The 13,442-nt window shown below is 39.5% G+C and overlaps 1 protein-coding gene across 3 annotated transcripts in view; it reads right to left on the bottom strand.

Moving 5' to 3' along the window:
* Positions 1 to 450: 450 nt before the first annotated feature.
* The window catches only part of LOC139142134 (afadin-like), a 57,085-nt gene continuing 44,093 nt past the window's right edge, over positions 451 to 13,442 (bottom strand). For all 3 annotated transcript variants that reach the window (XM_070711968.1, XM_070711971.1, XM_070711970.1), the window contains 5 exons: positions 13,088 to 13,192; positions 7,245 to 7,384; positions 6,846 to 6,964; positions 6,213 to 6,416; positions 451 to 5,516 (listed from right to left, as the gene is read on the bottom strand). In XM_070711968.1, coding sequence (XP_070568069.1) covers positions 2,395 to 5,516; positions 6,213 to 6,416; positions 6,846 to 6,964; positions 7,245 to 7,384; positions 13,088 to 13,192 — 3,690 coding nt within the window. In that variant the 3' untranslated portion in view covers positions 451 to 2,394. The remainder of the gene's footprint in view (positions 5,517 to 6,212; positions 6,417 to 6,845; positions 6,965 to 7,244; positions 7,385 to 13,087; positions 13,193 to 13,442) is intronic.

Below are 13,442 nucleotides of genomic sequence, written 5' to 3'. Positions count from 1 at the left end.
CTCGTGCCAGTCACATCTTTTCATACAACAACGATAGTATAGAATGCATGCACACCACACAAGACCATATCCATATTTTTTCATGTGCATTTATTTATAATGATAAACATTACACAGTAGATAATTTGAAAAACACGGAACAATATTTGTTGTTAATATAATACTTAGAGACACTATACAATTCAAAACGGTGAACGTCAGTGTACACCATCGCTGGCCGCAAATTTATAGTTTTTAAGCTTCCTAAATAGCTCTACAAGTCAAAACTGTCAGTAAAAACCAATCCATATAAAAAATAGAAAGATGGCTGTGCGTGCCCTGTATACCATGATTCTCTATAAAATATTAATTACCAGATCCCCTAATGTACCAATTGACCCATAATCCTTTACAACGACCTTTGACCCTTGCATAAGTCGTAAACTATGAACACATTTCAAACATTAACCATTGTATAATTCTAGTAAAATTTATACTTAACTGGGCATATTCAAGCATGCCCAGAGCGTTTCAAATTCCAGTTCTTATTGAAAAGAGGAAAAAAATGTTTCTAACTTCTACGCAACGGGTCAAAAATGAAAACACCACTTGCTTTGCTTTCATAAAAACTAAAGCATAGCATACTAGCAAGCGTTTTGTAATCTTATTCATGCCATAATACAGGATTGCATAAAAATACCATAAAAACAGTCAACAAACTATGGAAACCTTGCCCACCTCCCTCCCTCCCTCCCTCCCTCCCTCCCTTTCCGCATTTGGAAAAGAAACATGAAATCAAAGAAATGATAGAACTTTATACAATATCCAAACTTGATCAAAATTTGGTTAAACTGGCAAAACTGGTCAAAAGTTTGCTAATGTCCAAAACTGGCTAAAATAACTTTGGGCTGTAAGTGTTCGAAATCTACCCTCTTTTTCTCAGTTTTTATGGCAAATGTTTTTTCCAGCTGAGACAAATGTTGCATGCGACCACTTGCGCCACTTTATGATAACAGACTGTATAACATTCTGCCCATATTGAGATCATAACAAGCAATAATACTTGTCAAAATTACCTCCAGGAGTATATTTGTGTTTATTGATTATATAAGGAGCCCTCAGACAAGCAATAACTAACATAAGCATTAACTCTTGTATTCTTCAGGTAAAATTCTGCATATTGTTTAGCTTCTTTTTGTTCTTCTCCTTTCTGTAATGCCAAAACACATTTCAGAAACTAAAAAACTGAAATTGTACTTCACATCCAACAAAAGGAAAAAAAACATCAAGAAATAAAAAAGTACATTTGGCTACTAAAATTTTCTTTCTACAACTAATTCCTACAGTGAACTACTGGATTATATAAATAATTATGAATTTTTGTATCGCCTTTCTCATCTCAACATACTGCAGCCCACTTTTTGATTTGAAGTCCTCATCCACATCTCGATATGCCTACAGGGAGTGGAGAGTCATTCAAATCCATTGTAAATTGGAAACTGTGTCCATTCTCAAACTCTCCAGCCTGTTCAAGTACTTCCGACGGCACATTTGGAGCACACTTTTATCTTACAATATATCGACAAGTTTGTTATTTTTTGACAGAGCAAAGGAAATCAATATTTATATTTACAGAAATATGGCATTTTTGTTATTTTTTTTTGGCTATTTCAGTCAAAAATTGTGAATTTAGTTTTCAATATTTTCTATGATGCATGCTGGGAAATATGAAATAATATTTGAATATTTATTCTTATGCCTGTTCACTGTATGACTTTTGGCCTCACATTAGGGAGACATTCTCTTTAGATTTTATGCCCACTTAGGGGATCTGCTATAGATTACCTAAAGGGCTGATTGCTCCACCATACAAAATTCAAAAGGCCTGTCTCTCCCCTTGTAGTACTTACACATATTTGATAAAACGGCATCTATTTCTATTCACAGACAAGTCACCATCTCCTTTTCCCCCTTGTGACTTAAAATCTGTAGCTTATCCATGACTTTTATCATGTCTGTTTTCAAATTTGATAAGATACATGTATAACTTTCACAAGATGTACCTCATTTATATAAAAAAAAAATTAAATTCCTATTCTATGACATGCCTTTCTCAAACGTTTGCAAATGCCAGCATAAAAATGCAGAATGATCAAAGTCAATGTTGTGGTTCATGAACTGAGGAAAAAAATCACTTTTATAAATTTACGATCATCTTTCTTTAAAAAAACGACAACAATAAACAGGAAAACAAATTGTTTCAAATACCCAAGGGTCACAATGGCTGAGAAAGGCTAAGACGTTTTGCACGAAGGGATTGATTGAAGTGTTTCATACAGGAAGACCTCTCTCTACACATGCTTGCAGCTTTAGGAAAATAGTCCATGACAAAAATTATACATGAGTATCTTATTTTCATGTTCCGTTCAGGCTAGTGTTCTGTGCCAAGAATTCCCTTTCCCACTTTGAAGATTTTGTTTTTTCTTGCGGCGAGTTCTCCCCAATTTCGTCAGCAAACATTTTCATTTTGTCCCTGAATGACATGCGGTCTGGAACGGCCGTCTTCTGCTTCTGCAGGGCTTGCATGGCCTGGATGCGGTTCCGTGGATCGTTGTAGATTTCCTGTGCTCCGATTACGCCTGGCGTTGGGGCTGTCGTGTAAGTTGCCATGTTGTTGGAGTTATTCGGGCTGACAAAGTCTTGGTTGGCCTGATTACTGCCGGTGTTCGCTGGGGAGGCGGTTGATCCTCCGCTGCTAGAACTAGCGGTGCTGGTGCGGTACATGGAACCAGTGTAGTCATCCTGAGGGGGAATAGACTGAGCGGTATCGTAAAAAGAGACTTTCTTAGGCCCTTGTTGTGTGGGCTGTCCATCTGGTCTTTGACCGTAACTTCTATCCAGGGTGTTATAGGATGACTTTCTTTCAGGTGGTGGAGGTGCTGATGACAATGTAGAGGTTGGGGCGATTTGGGTCTTCTCAGGACCTGGCACATGATATGAATTCACCGTTGTGTGAACAACATCATCTTCCTCCCTGTAGGGTTGATATGGCTTAGCATAGTAAATATTAGGATCTCTCTCCACTTGCAATTGGCTTTCAAGTCGTCGCCTCTCTTCTGCTAGTTGTCTCTCACGCTCCTCTTGCTCTCTCTTCTGCTGTTCGTGCCTGGCTCTCATTTCCTCTTCTCTCTGTCTGATCTGTCTCTCTTCCTCTTCTCTCCTGAGTTCCCGCTCACGGAGCGCCGCCTTCTCGGCCTCTCTCTTCTTCCTCAGCTCCTCAAGCTGCATCTGCTTCTGCCTCTCCTCTTCGAGCTGCTGCAGCCTGTTGCTCTCCTCAATCTCCCTCCTCTGTTGCTCCCTCATTTCCTTCTGCCTCTGCAGCCAAATCTCTTGCTCTCTGTCTCTCCTCTCTTGCCTGACCATCTGTCTCATCTTCTCGTCTTCCCTCTCTTGCTGCAGTTGCTGAAGCCGCCTCTCCTGCCTCTCAAGCCGCTCCCTCTCTTGCTCCTCTTCAAGGTACATCCTCTGATCGTCGTTTGATTTGATTCGTTGTCTTGCTGTCTCCAGGTCATCCTGCATCATTTTCAGCATTCGCCCTCTTCCGAGAGCCGTGTCCTTGATGTCTTTGTCTGAATCTGCATCGTCATCATCTTGTGGCGTGTGCTTCAACTCTTCCACTCTTCGTTGGAATTCCACCTCCATCTTTAGATTGCTTAGCTTCTCATCTTGCTCAGGTGTACGATTTGGAAGGCCCTCAAGATATGCTATTTCTTCGTCAATTCTCCTTTTTAAAGCCTGTTCTCTTGCGGCACTCTCTTTTTCTTTTTGTTCTCGTGTCCATGGAGACGGTGATGTTTGTGAAGCGGGAGAGCCCGTGGCGTCCTTCCTAAGTTGCTGTGCTGCGGTCATGGCCTCATTTCTGTTTTGCAAGTCATCGATGGCAGAATCGTACCTGGCTCGTTGAGGATCGGCGGCTTTGGAGATGCCTGGTGCGCTGACGGTTATTTTAGGGGCTGCTTGGACCTGGGATTGCGACTGTGTTCTTGGTTTCGGTGGTGGTTTAGGCTTCTCCTTCACAGGCGGTGGTTGGCGGGCTGGAAGGTCACCGTATGCGGAGACCCTGTTGAGATTCTCCGAAGGCTTTTCTCCAGGCTGAGGTATGTACTCTGAATGACGGTGCCTGTCTGAAAACGAAGCTGGAAGTGTGGCGTACTGTGCTCGCTGCTTTTCTCTCATCCTTGCACTGCTCTCCTCCTTCATACGCTGCTTCTGCTGTTCATGCCAGCGCCTCTGGTCTTCCATAAGGTCCCTCTTCTTCTGGTCTCTCTCTAGTGTGCTGCTGGCTGATCGTGTAGGTGGTGTTGCTTGACTTCGCAGCAGCTGCTGGGATGCCGACAGAGGCTGTTGCTGGGCATAGGGTCTGCCTAAATCGCCCGGAGGAGGCAAGTCTGGTGGTGGGGGGAAGTCTGATGGCACGTCTTCATAATTTGTTGATGGTGGCGGAGGTGGCAGTGGCTCTGATGATGTTTGTTCTGGCTTATATGGCCTGGGGTCCGGTTGTTTTGGTTGCTGAACTGGAGGACGATATGGCTTAGCATATAGATCAGCCACTCTGTAAGTGGTTGGTTGCTGCTGTTGTGTTGGTGGTTCATCTCTCTGTGGTGTATACGGTCTTTGTTGTTGTGGTGGAGGCTCGTCTCGCTGTGGTGTATACGGTCTTTGTTGCTGAGGCAGGGGCTCCTCTCTCTGCGGTATGTATGTCTTTTGTTGAACTGGCATCTCCTCCCGCTGAGGTGAGTATTTTCTCTGCAGGTCTTCCCGGGGTAGTGTATAGGCCTTGTGCTGTGGTGGGGGTTCATCCCTTTGGGGTGTGTATCTCTGCTGGGGAGGGGGTTCATCTCGCTGTGGTGTGTACCTCTGAGGAGGAGGTTCATCACGTTGCGGTGTGTAGGTCCTCTGCTGGGGTGTCTGCTGACGTCCAGGAGGACGGTACGTTTCCACCCTGGGTTGAGGTTGTTCCTTCTCCGGCTCCCTGTATGCCGGCGACCTTCCTGGATATCCACTTGGTGTCTGCGGTGTTGGAGTGTGCTGGTCACTATATGCAGCTGTAGGTCGAAGTCCAAACCGTTGCTGTTGTTGTTGTTGGGGCTGTCCAGGTCTGGGTGATTGGTTGTACATCTGCACTTCTGGAGTTGAGGTTTTAGGTCCCATCTGAGTTGAAGGAAGCCTGCCGTCTCTCTCGTAAGGTGATGGATATCCCCTCATATTTGCTGTAGACTGGGTGGGGCGCACACTGTCGATCCTGTCATAGTTATGAGGATCCAGATTTGATGTTGACTTGGACCTCATGGCAGTATCAGTATCCGGAGGCATAGTTGGGCGGATCACTTCCTGTCTTGGTGGCTGGTCGATAAGATTGGATGTGGATGCATGTCTGTTCTTGTCCCTTGGCAGTGTGTAATAAGGATCTTTCTTGTACCTCTCGTACAGATCACTTGTTGAAGCAATTCGCAGCCTGTCTGCGGCACTTCTGTCATCTACAAGAAAGCAGACACATACATGTCACAATTCCAGTAAAATCACAACAACTTGTCTTTGTCAGTGACATGATTGTGTTCTGCAAAATGAATGAGAAGAGATGAGCCATCTTCTTCTTGTTGAAATTTCACCAGTGATGATGTCTGATCTAAAAGTTTACATTGAAATTTATTCATACTATGCATTATCATGTAAATTATTCCCTCTTTTCCATACATTTCCCAGAGATCTGTGTTACGCTTTGAGAATTTTCACAAACACAACACAATACAACACAGCATATATTCTGACTAATGCCACTTTCATTTATTGGCAAAATTGGATAATTTTGTTTATTCAACAGGAAAACAAGTTTGTATCTTTAGCTGTAATGTCTTTTTTATACTGCTGGACACTTTGAAAATCAGTAATTTCTTGATTGAATTTGAACTCACCACATGCGATACCTATTCACCTAGTGAAAAAGTCTGCATACAAAACAAAATCTCCTCTCTCGAACAGGTGATTCGATAACCAAGCTAAGTTGTTGCAATCTTCTGACCATAACCCCTCAACATGCTGTACAGTTCATGAGGCACTCACACATACATACTCACCATCATACACTGCATATCGACTAAAAGCATTGAAATTGTCACTTTACTGGCCTTGGGGGCAAATGCAATGATATTCACAGAGTGTTTGTAGAGACTCACCAATGAGATTGGGTGAAGACTTTGATTTATCCGCTTCTCTTGCCGATTGCATCATTGGGTAGCGAGCACGGTGGGCATCTTCAGCTTCTCTGCGCATTGGCATTCTATCAGTCCTGCTGGCATTTGGGTCCATGCGCCAGCGGTTATCGTTCGGTCCTCGGAGGATGTCCTCACTCTTTGGTCTGGGCTGACGTGGCGGCATTGCTAAGGTTGCATAAATGAATGGAAAAAAAAAATCATTAATGTTGAGCTTTTGATAATAATCACTCTTCAGAGTGTAATTACTATCTAGATTTTCACTGCCAAATTTTGTATGCAATCCAACATTTTTATTAATTTAAACTCCGGATAGGAAAATGTGTTGAAAGAATTAAAATTTGGGGTCAAATGTATGAAAGATAAAAAAACATTGCTCAAATTATTTAACAGCGTCCCTCAATGCCATGTGTTGAGGAATATAAGTGAAGACTTTCCCTGAATTGATGCTATCTGAATCTTTTGGCAAGCTTTCCAAAAACAGAACAAGTAAGAAAGTATTTAAATGTTTTTGTCAAGTTACCACGCACAAAGATTACAGCAGTGCCTTCTATAGTAGCTATAAAGGTCAAATATTATATAGTATCATAAACTTACCTCTTTGCATGATGGGAGATGGCTGACTTAGCAGTGTAGCAAGACCGTGGTAAATAGCACCTTGTTTTGCAGCTACTAAGGTTACATGTGAGCCACTCTGCATCATTAACTCAGCAGCTCTGCCATGAAGAGAGACAAATATTACGTTAGATCTTTGTACATTTGACTGCATATCATAATCATCACCATAGTTGTTATTCGTAAAAGTGTTGAACAAACTTTAAATTTTTGCATATCATTCCAAAGAATCAGGATCAGTCAACAGATCGAAATGGGAAAGTTTACAACCCCTTAACAAAAAATCCTGACAACTTTGACAGTGATTTGAATTCACCCTGACAAAGTACTCAGATACTAGTCTTTTTATTGCAGTCAAAACCCTGAAAAATACCAACTTACCTTTCCTGTGTAACTCCCACCAAACTTTTACCATTGACTTCTAACAACTGATCTCCATCACGAAGTCTGCCGTCACGTTCTGCAGAACCACCCTTGACCACTGATTTGATATAAATGCCTAGCCTGTCTTGATTTAATCCCTGAACACACAAACACACATTCAAAAAAGTTTACTATATTTGAAAAAGAATTTTGTTTTGCATGTTAGAGTATGCTGATGACTGTGAAAATTTCAACCAATTTAATCCAGCAATGATACATTGCTTGGCATAAGTACGACACTATCCAATAGTTTCTTGGTAATGTCTTGTGTAGCTACGTCCCACTGAAGAGCATTGGAATGTTTGGGCTAAAACTGCTACAAGTTGCAACGTTGGGATATCATCTAAAGAACTTGAATACTTGATACAGGTTTTGGATACCAGATGTCGAATTGGGGAACCAATTCTCAATTAGTATTATGGATTAGGAAATATGCATCTGTCTTTGACATATACACGAAACAACTTTAGAGTGGCACATCCCTTTTTGTTAGTTTCATGACAAATAAATGTTCAAACAATTTGAAAACAATCTGACCACACATTCTGTCAGAGAACCTTCACAATAAGTGTACATATAACAGGCAACATTGTACGAAGAAAACTTCTATGATTGGTCCATGATCATGGATTGGAAGACTGTCATTGTGGGTAATGGATAATACATTCTGTGAAGATACTGAAGCAAATCAGAAAATGTGCGTTCGAATCTGATACTGACTGTAGTGCGTATGGTCATGCACTCTTCCAATCTGAATCTGATGCTGACTGCAGTGCGTGTGGTAATGCAATCAAGGATTACATCAGAATTTTCTACCTGGAGGCTTTCTCATTGTGTGCGGCAAGATTTCTGTGTAAACAACACCACACATCACTGAGTTGCTTTGATGTCGTTTTCTGCATGATTTACTACAAATAACCCCGGCACTCTCTCCATCTACTTAAAGAGCAAAGTCTTAAAATATACAAAGCTACCTCTGTGTGTCTGGCTATGTTAACACTTTCGTCCTGAATTTCCGTTTACAGGGGAGTACCTTTGTCATAGCAGACAATATCATTGTACCATAATTTCGCAATAACAGGTTTTGTATGGAGGCCTTTTTTTGATAGGACATTCCTTGTCTGCAAGCTATCAAGTTCATTTAGTAAGCCGTGGGTGATTTGAAAGTTCAGTCTGATATTAACTCAAAATATGACTGTTCTGTTATTTCTTCACGATTAAATTTCTGAAAATATGAAACTGACTGACCGTAAAAATTATTTATGTAACAGAGAAATGTTGTTGGGTAGAAATACACCAATCCCCATATGAAAACACTAGGATTTTAAACGGAATGTATTGCTTTGATGTTAGGTCTAAAATGCTAGTGTTTCCCATTGATGTTCCCTTCACAAGATAAAAAGACAGTGAATTACCAATTTGTCCTGCAATCAAGCTGCAAAGCTGCTTCACGACCAAATCTGGGAACATTCAGTATATCTCAGGGTTTAGTGTCAGAATGACAGCACACAGAAATAGTTTCTGACTGAAATATTTTTAGAGCTTAAACTGGATGTACTGCGTGCATAAGCTGATTAGAGAATTTATCTAGCACCAGCATTTATCATGCAGGACTGTTTTTATCACAAGTAAAATTAGAACTGGTCTGAGTGTCTGAATAATTTTTAACACAAAAGAAGATGGCGCTGGAATGTCCATTTTTACAGGAATAATGTGTAGAGTAGTTTTTTTATACCTACAAATCACATGTGGAGCCCTATATTTTGGAAACTGAAAAGCATATCAAAAATCAATGAACTTAAAATACACATGACATAAAAAAACTGATTAAACGTCATAGTTGTGGTTGTGAAGGATTAATTGCTGTGGTATTACACAGCAACATCATACATAAAGTAGAAAAATTTCATGACCAATTACTAGCACTTCCTTTGATTATCTTTTAAACATCACTGAATGTAAAAAATGTGTGTGTACAACACGTTACTATTCACTGTCTGCTAATGCTTTATATACATAAATTGTATCAATAAACATGTCACAGACAATGGAAATCTGAAAGCTTTCATTTTTTCTAGGAAAGAGGGAAAATGTTTATGGGGTAGCACTGGGAGTAGTCAGCTTTATCACTGCGTTTTGTATGTCTCAAGTTCAAGTCAGTGCACAGCTCACTTTTATGATTTGATCATTGACACAACTTTTGCTGTAAGTCTTTGTGCATCATTTTTTGACAACTGATAAGGTGAGTCTCAATTGTCTTTGATGATATGGATGGAACCATTCACAGGGCAATGGGGAGGAAAGGGGTGAAGAACGAGCAGTGGTATGGAATATCTACCATCAATCTATATCAGCCCTACCATTTCCATTTCACTTGCTTTGATCCAATGCATTGTAAAATCATGATATAGATCCAATACAGTGGAACATGGGAAACCAAAGGGAGTATCATATTACTTGTAAAATTGATTCACTGCTTACAACTTTCTCTGCGGAAACCACTTTACAGATCATCTCAGTCTGAGATGATGAAACAAAACACACCACTTCAAATCTATCCATATTCATCCAACTCATTCACTTGGCTCGCATCTGGCTTCATATATACAGTGCAAGTGATTACATGTTAGAACGATTTTCTCCTTATTCTAATCACCCTAGACTGACCAAACAAATTTGCCATTAGCTTGGAACGATCACCTCATCAAGTGACTGTTCAATGTAACCTAATGCTGAAAATCTACCCATAATACCCTTCGAAAGCATATGCCCAAAAGCTCTTGAGAAAGTTGAATAGCTTTGAATATTTTAAGTATTAAGTCAGAAAGCAGGAAAGAAAACAAAAATCCACAATCCAAAACCCTTCCCACCATTTTTCCATACAACGAAAAAAATTTTGAAGTTGGTCAAAATATCTGGAATTTTTTTGTGACAATGTCATAATATAGTTTGATGGTAACTGGTCAAACTGCCAAATTAAGCTAAAGTATACAGACATTTATGAATTTCTGAAACCACTAACAAAATAAAATACATTCCTGAAGTGATATTGTATGGAGAAACTTGTAAACTTTTTGGAAATAAGAACAAAACTCAGTCTCTTGGAGGGCATGTGTTTTTGGTTGAGTAAATTTAGATACATAAACAGGATAGGTTTCAGCGTGGGTATTGAGAACAATAGACGCTAAGCGTCAGGGTGTGCAGGTATTTCAATGCCTTTCACGTCACCTAGTGACTCACTCCACACATTTTTTTTTCATTCTTGATGTTTTAAACTCCTAAGAAAAGATTTCCTTTATGCCCAGCTACGTGCAAAAATGTTAAAAGACGCCAACATGCCAACAAATAAAACTCTTTGACTGTGATACACGTTGGAGTTTCTACAAAATCACAAATAGCAGAAATATTTGATCTGTTAAATGGTGACAAGAGAACTACACACAGCATGTTACAGATCATTAAATGTATATTATAGTATCAAAGATGATTTAAGACTTCAAAGGTAGTGATTGTTGTGTTCATTTTGCCGACTCGACAATTTTTTGACAATTTTGCTTGCATGCAAAGTGGACACTATATCTGGCAACAGATGCAAATTATCAAATGAACAGAAATAACTTCACAGTATCCATGACGGTACGGATGATCCCTTGCATCAGCTGGTTTTATGAAATTTTTTCGCACGGTTTTTCTCTTGTTGGAAACAAACAAACATAGAAAGCAAAATCGGTGATATTTCCCTTCATATGGACTACTTCTTTGGAAGCTGTGTCTTGAAATCAGCAAAACGTCAGTCTTCTAGAAGCTTGTAAATTGGCTTGGAAAAAAGCGCAATACACCTCGTGGAGCAACTTTGTACAGTGAATTCTACCAACTCACAATGTCCCATCACTCATGTCAGCATCGGCCAATGCACCTCATAAAAGTCAAACCGAAAACAAGGCTGACTACCATCGCCACAAAACTAATTCTCAAATACTCAAATTCAGTCCCTCTAACCATCAGGAACTGTACCTCAAAATTCTGCTCACCTGTTAAAATGTCGATCCTGTGATGGTTAAAAGATCACCAGATCCGCCAAAACAAGAAACACTCTGGTTGGCATCGTTTTTGCAGTGTGAATGCATGTAAATAGATACCTGTACAATTGGCCTGACTGAACGCCCGGTCATGTTGTGTCTGACAGCCACACTATGCAAATGCTTTTCATATGCAAATCATTAAGCTTATTTCGAGAGGTTATTGAGATGCAAATCGCATTACAATGATATATCCAATGTACTGTGCGTCTACTGATACCTTTATCTACATTTTGTCAAATTTATTGTGGTACATTTTGCAAATATGGTTTGTATGTCCAGAAAAATTTGCGATTATATCTGGTACGCTTTGTAATTTTCAATGATCACGTTTACTGAAATTTACACAGATGAACGCTCTGATGCTGAAATAATTTTGTTGAAGTAAACAATGCAATGTTTTTCTACAGCACCATAAGTAGTAATCTATGAGTATACTGTTCACATTTTGCCTTCCACTTACTGTCCTCACTGATAACACATATTACACCAGTCATTTTTGCACAACCTTTGGTTGCATTTTCTTTCTTTTTGCTCTATGTAAATCACACAGACATGTAAACTGACACACATTCAATATTGGTCAGTCAGTAACGGACACAAATGAAATTTTCAGTTTGAATTTCAGTGAAATTTTTGCTCCAGCGAAATATGGATCTTTCTTGTTTGACAGAAATCTTGATTTGAATTTTCATGGTGAACTTGACATTGTATCCACCCTTCACAGCATATCTAATCTTCACAAGCTGTTGAACAGTGAAAACTTGTAAGATTCTGACAGTGGAACCCTTCCTAGGTGCATGTGTTTGAGGATACTGATGACACATCTAGCTTCAGTGAAGAAAATCCATTAAAAAATTCTATTTTTGTTCTACGACACATTTTGATGCTTGATTTGATTGTGCAAATGCATCTATAACCATGATTACACAAGAGCATATGTTACACCATTTTTCAGAGCATTAATTTCACTGGGAAATATTTCATATACTCTCTTTACATTATGACTTATATTCCCATTATATTAGCCGCGCAAGATGTTTATATACCTATACATATGCTGCAGCAACACCTGTCAAAGGCATGGCTGTACGTGAAATGATGAATTCACAGCAACTGTCAAAACCATTTTTAATTTCTGTGCATAATATTCTTGTTTGTATAATGGGAAATATTAGAGATCTTCTCACGGTGCTACGACCAAACTTTTATGGGAAATATTACAGATCTTCTGACGGTGCTTTGACCAATACATTCATGATCATTGCTATCATCAATCCATAAACAGTGGGTATGTAAACAGTTACATGTGTTTGAGGATACTGATGACAGTTTTGTGGTGACATGCACCTAGGAAGGGTTCCACTCTCAAAATCTTACAAGTTTTCACTGTTCCACAGCTTGTGAAGATTAATTTTGAAAATTTGAAACACTTATCTTTTAAATGTGAAAATTGAAAATTTCACATTTCCATATCATGTTACGAGAAATAACGGAGCCTGTTTTGAATTTTCAACTGTTAATAAATTATAGATTATTTGCTTCTTTTATCCTATGTTACAAGAAATAACGGAGGCTGTTTTGAATTTTCTACTGTCAGTAATTTTTTGGTCATTTGCTTCTTTTAACCTAAAGTTTGTAAGTGACCCCTGGTGTTTATTCTCAGGTCCATTTGTAGGTGGGGATGGCAGGGTGTCTGAATTGGGGTGATAAGCTACTCACCTTTGCAGCCACAATACTGAGACCCATTCCGCTGTTACCCTTGGTAAATGCTACAGTGTAAACTTCCGGTTTTCCTGGTGGGATGTTGGTATCATATGGAATACCCTGTTGTGGAGCGAAAGGATGAGGAGTTAGAGTTGATTTTTGAAGTGAATAGCTTAACTGGACAAGAAATTCTATGTTCACTCCACAGTAATAGTGTTGTATAGCTGGAACATTTCTTGCATGATGCTGTACGTTGCCAGAAAATACATTATCTCTAATATTTTGCATGCACTTGATCCCCACAATTACCAAAATTATACTTTTTTACGTTATATTCTATATTGTTATTTCAGACAAGACACAATAGCGA

Source organism: Ptychodera flava, chromosome 10, assembly GCF_041260155.1.
Source record: "Ptychodera flava strain L36383 chromosome 10, AS_Pfla_20210202, whole genome shotgun sequence".
Classification (NCBI taxonomy): Eukaryota; Metazoa; Hemichordata; class Enteropneusta; family Ptychoderidae; genus Ptychodera; species Ptychodera flava.
The sequence above is the reverse complement of the archived record's forward strand: the minus strand, read 5'-3'. Positions and strand labels throughout refer to the sequence as shown.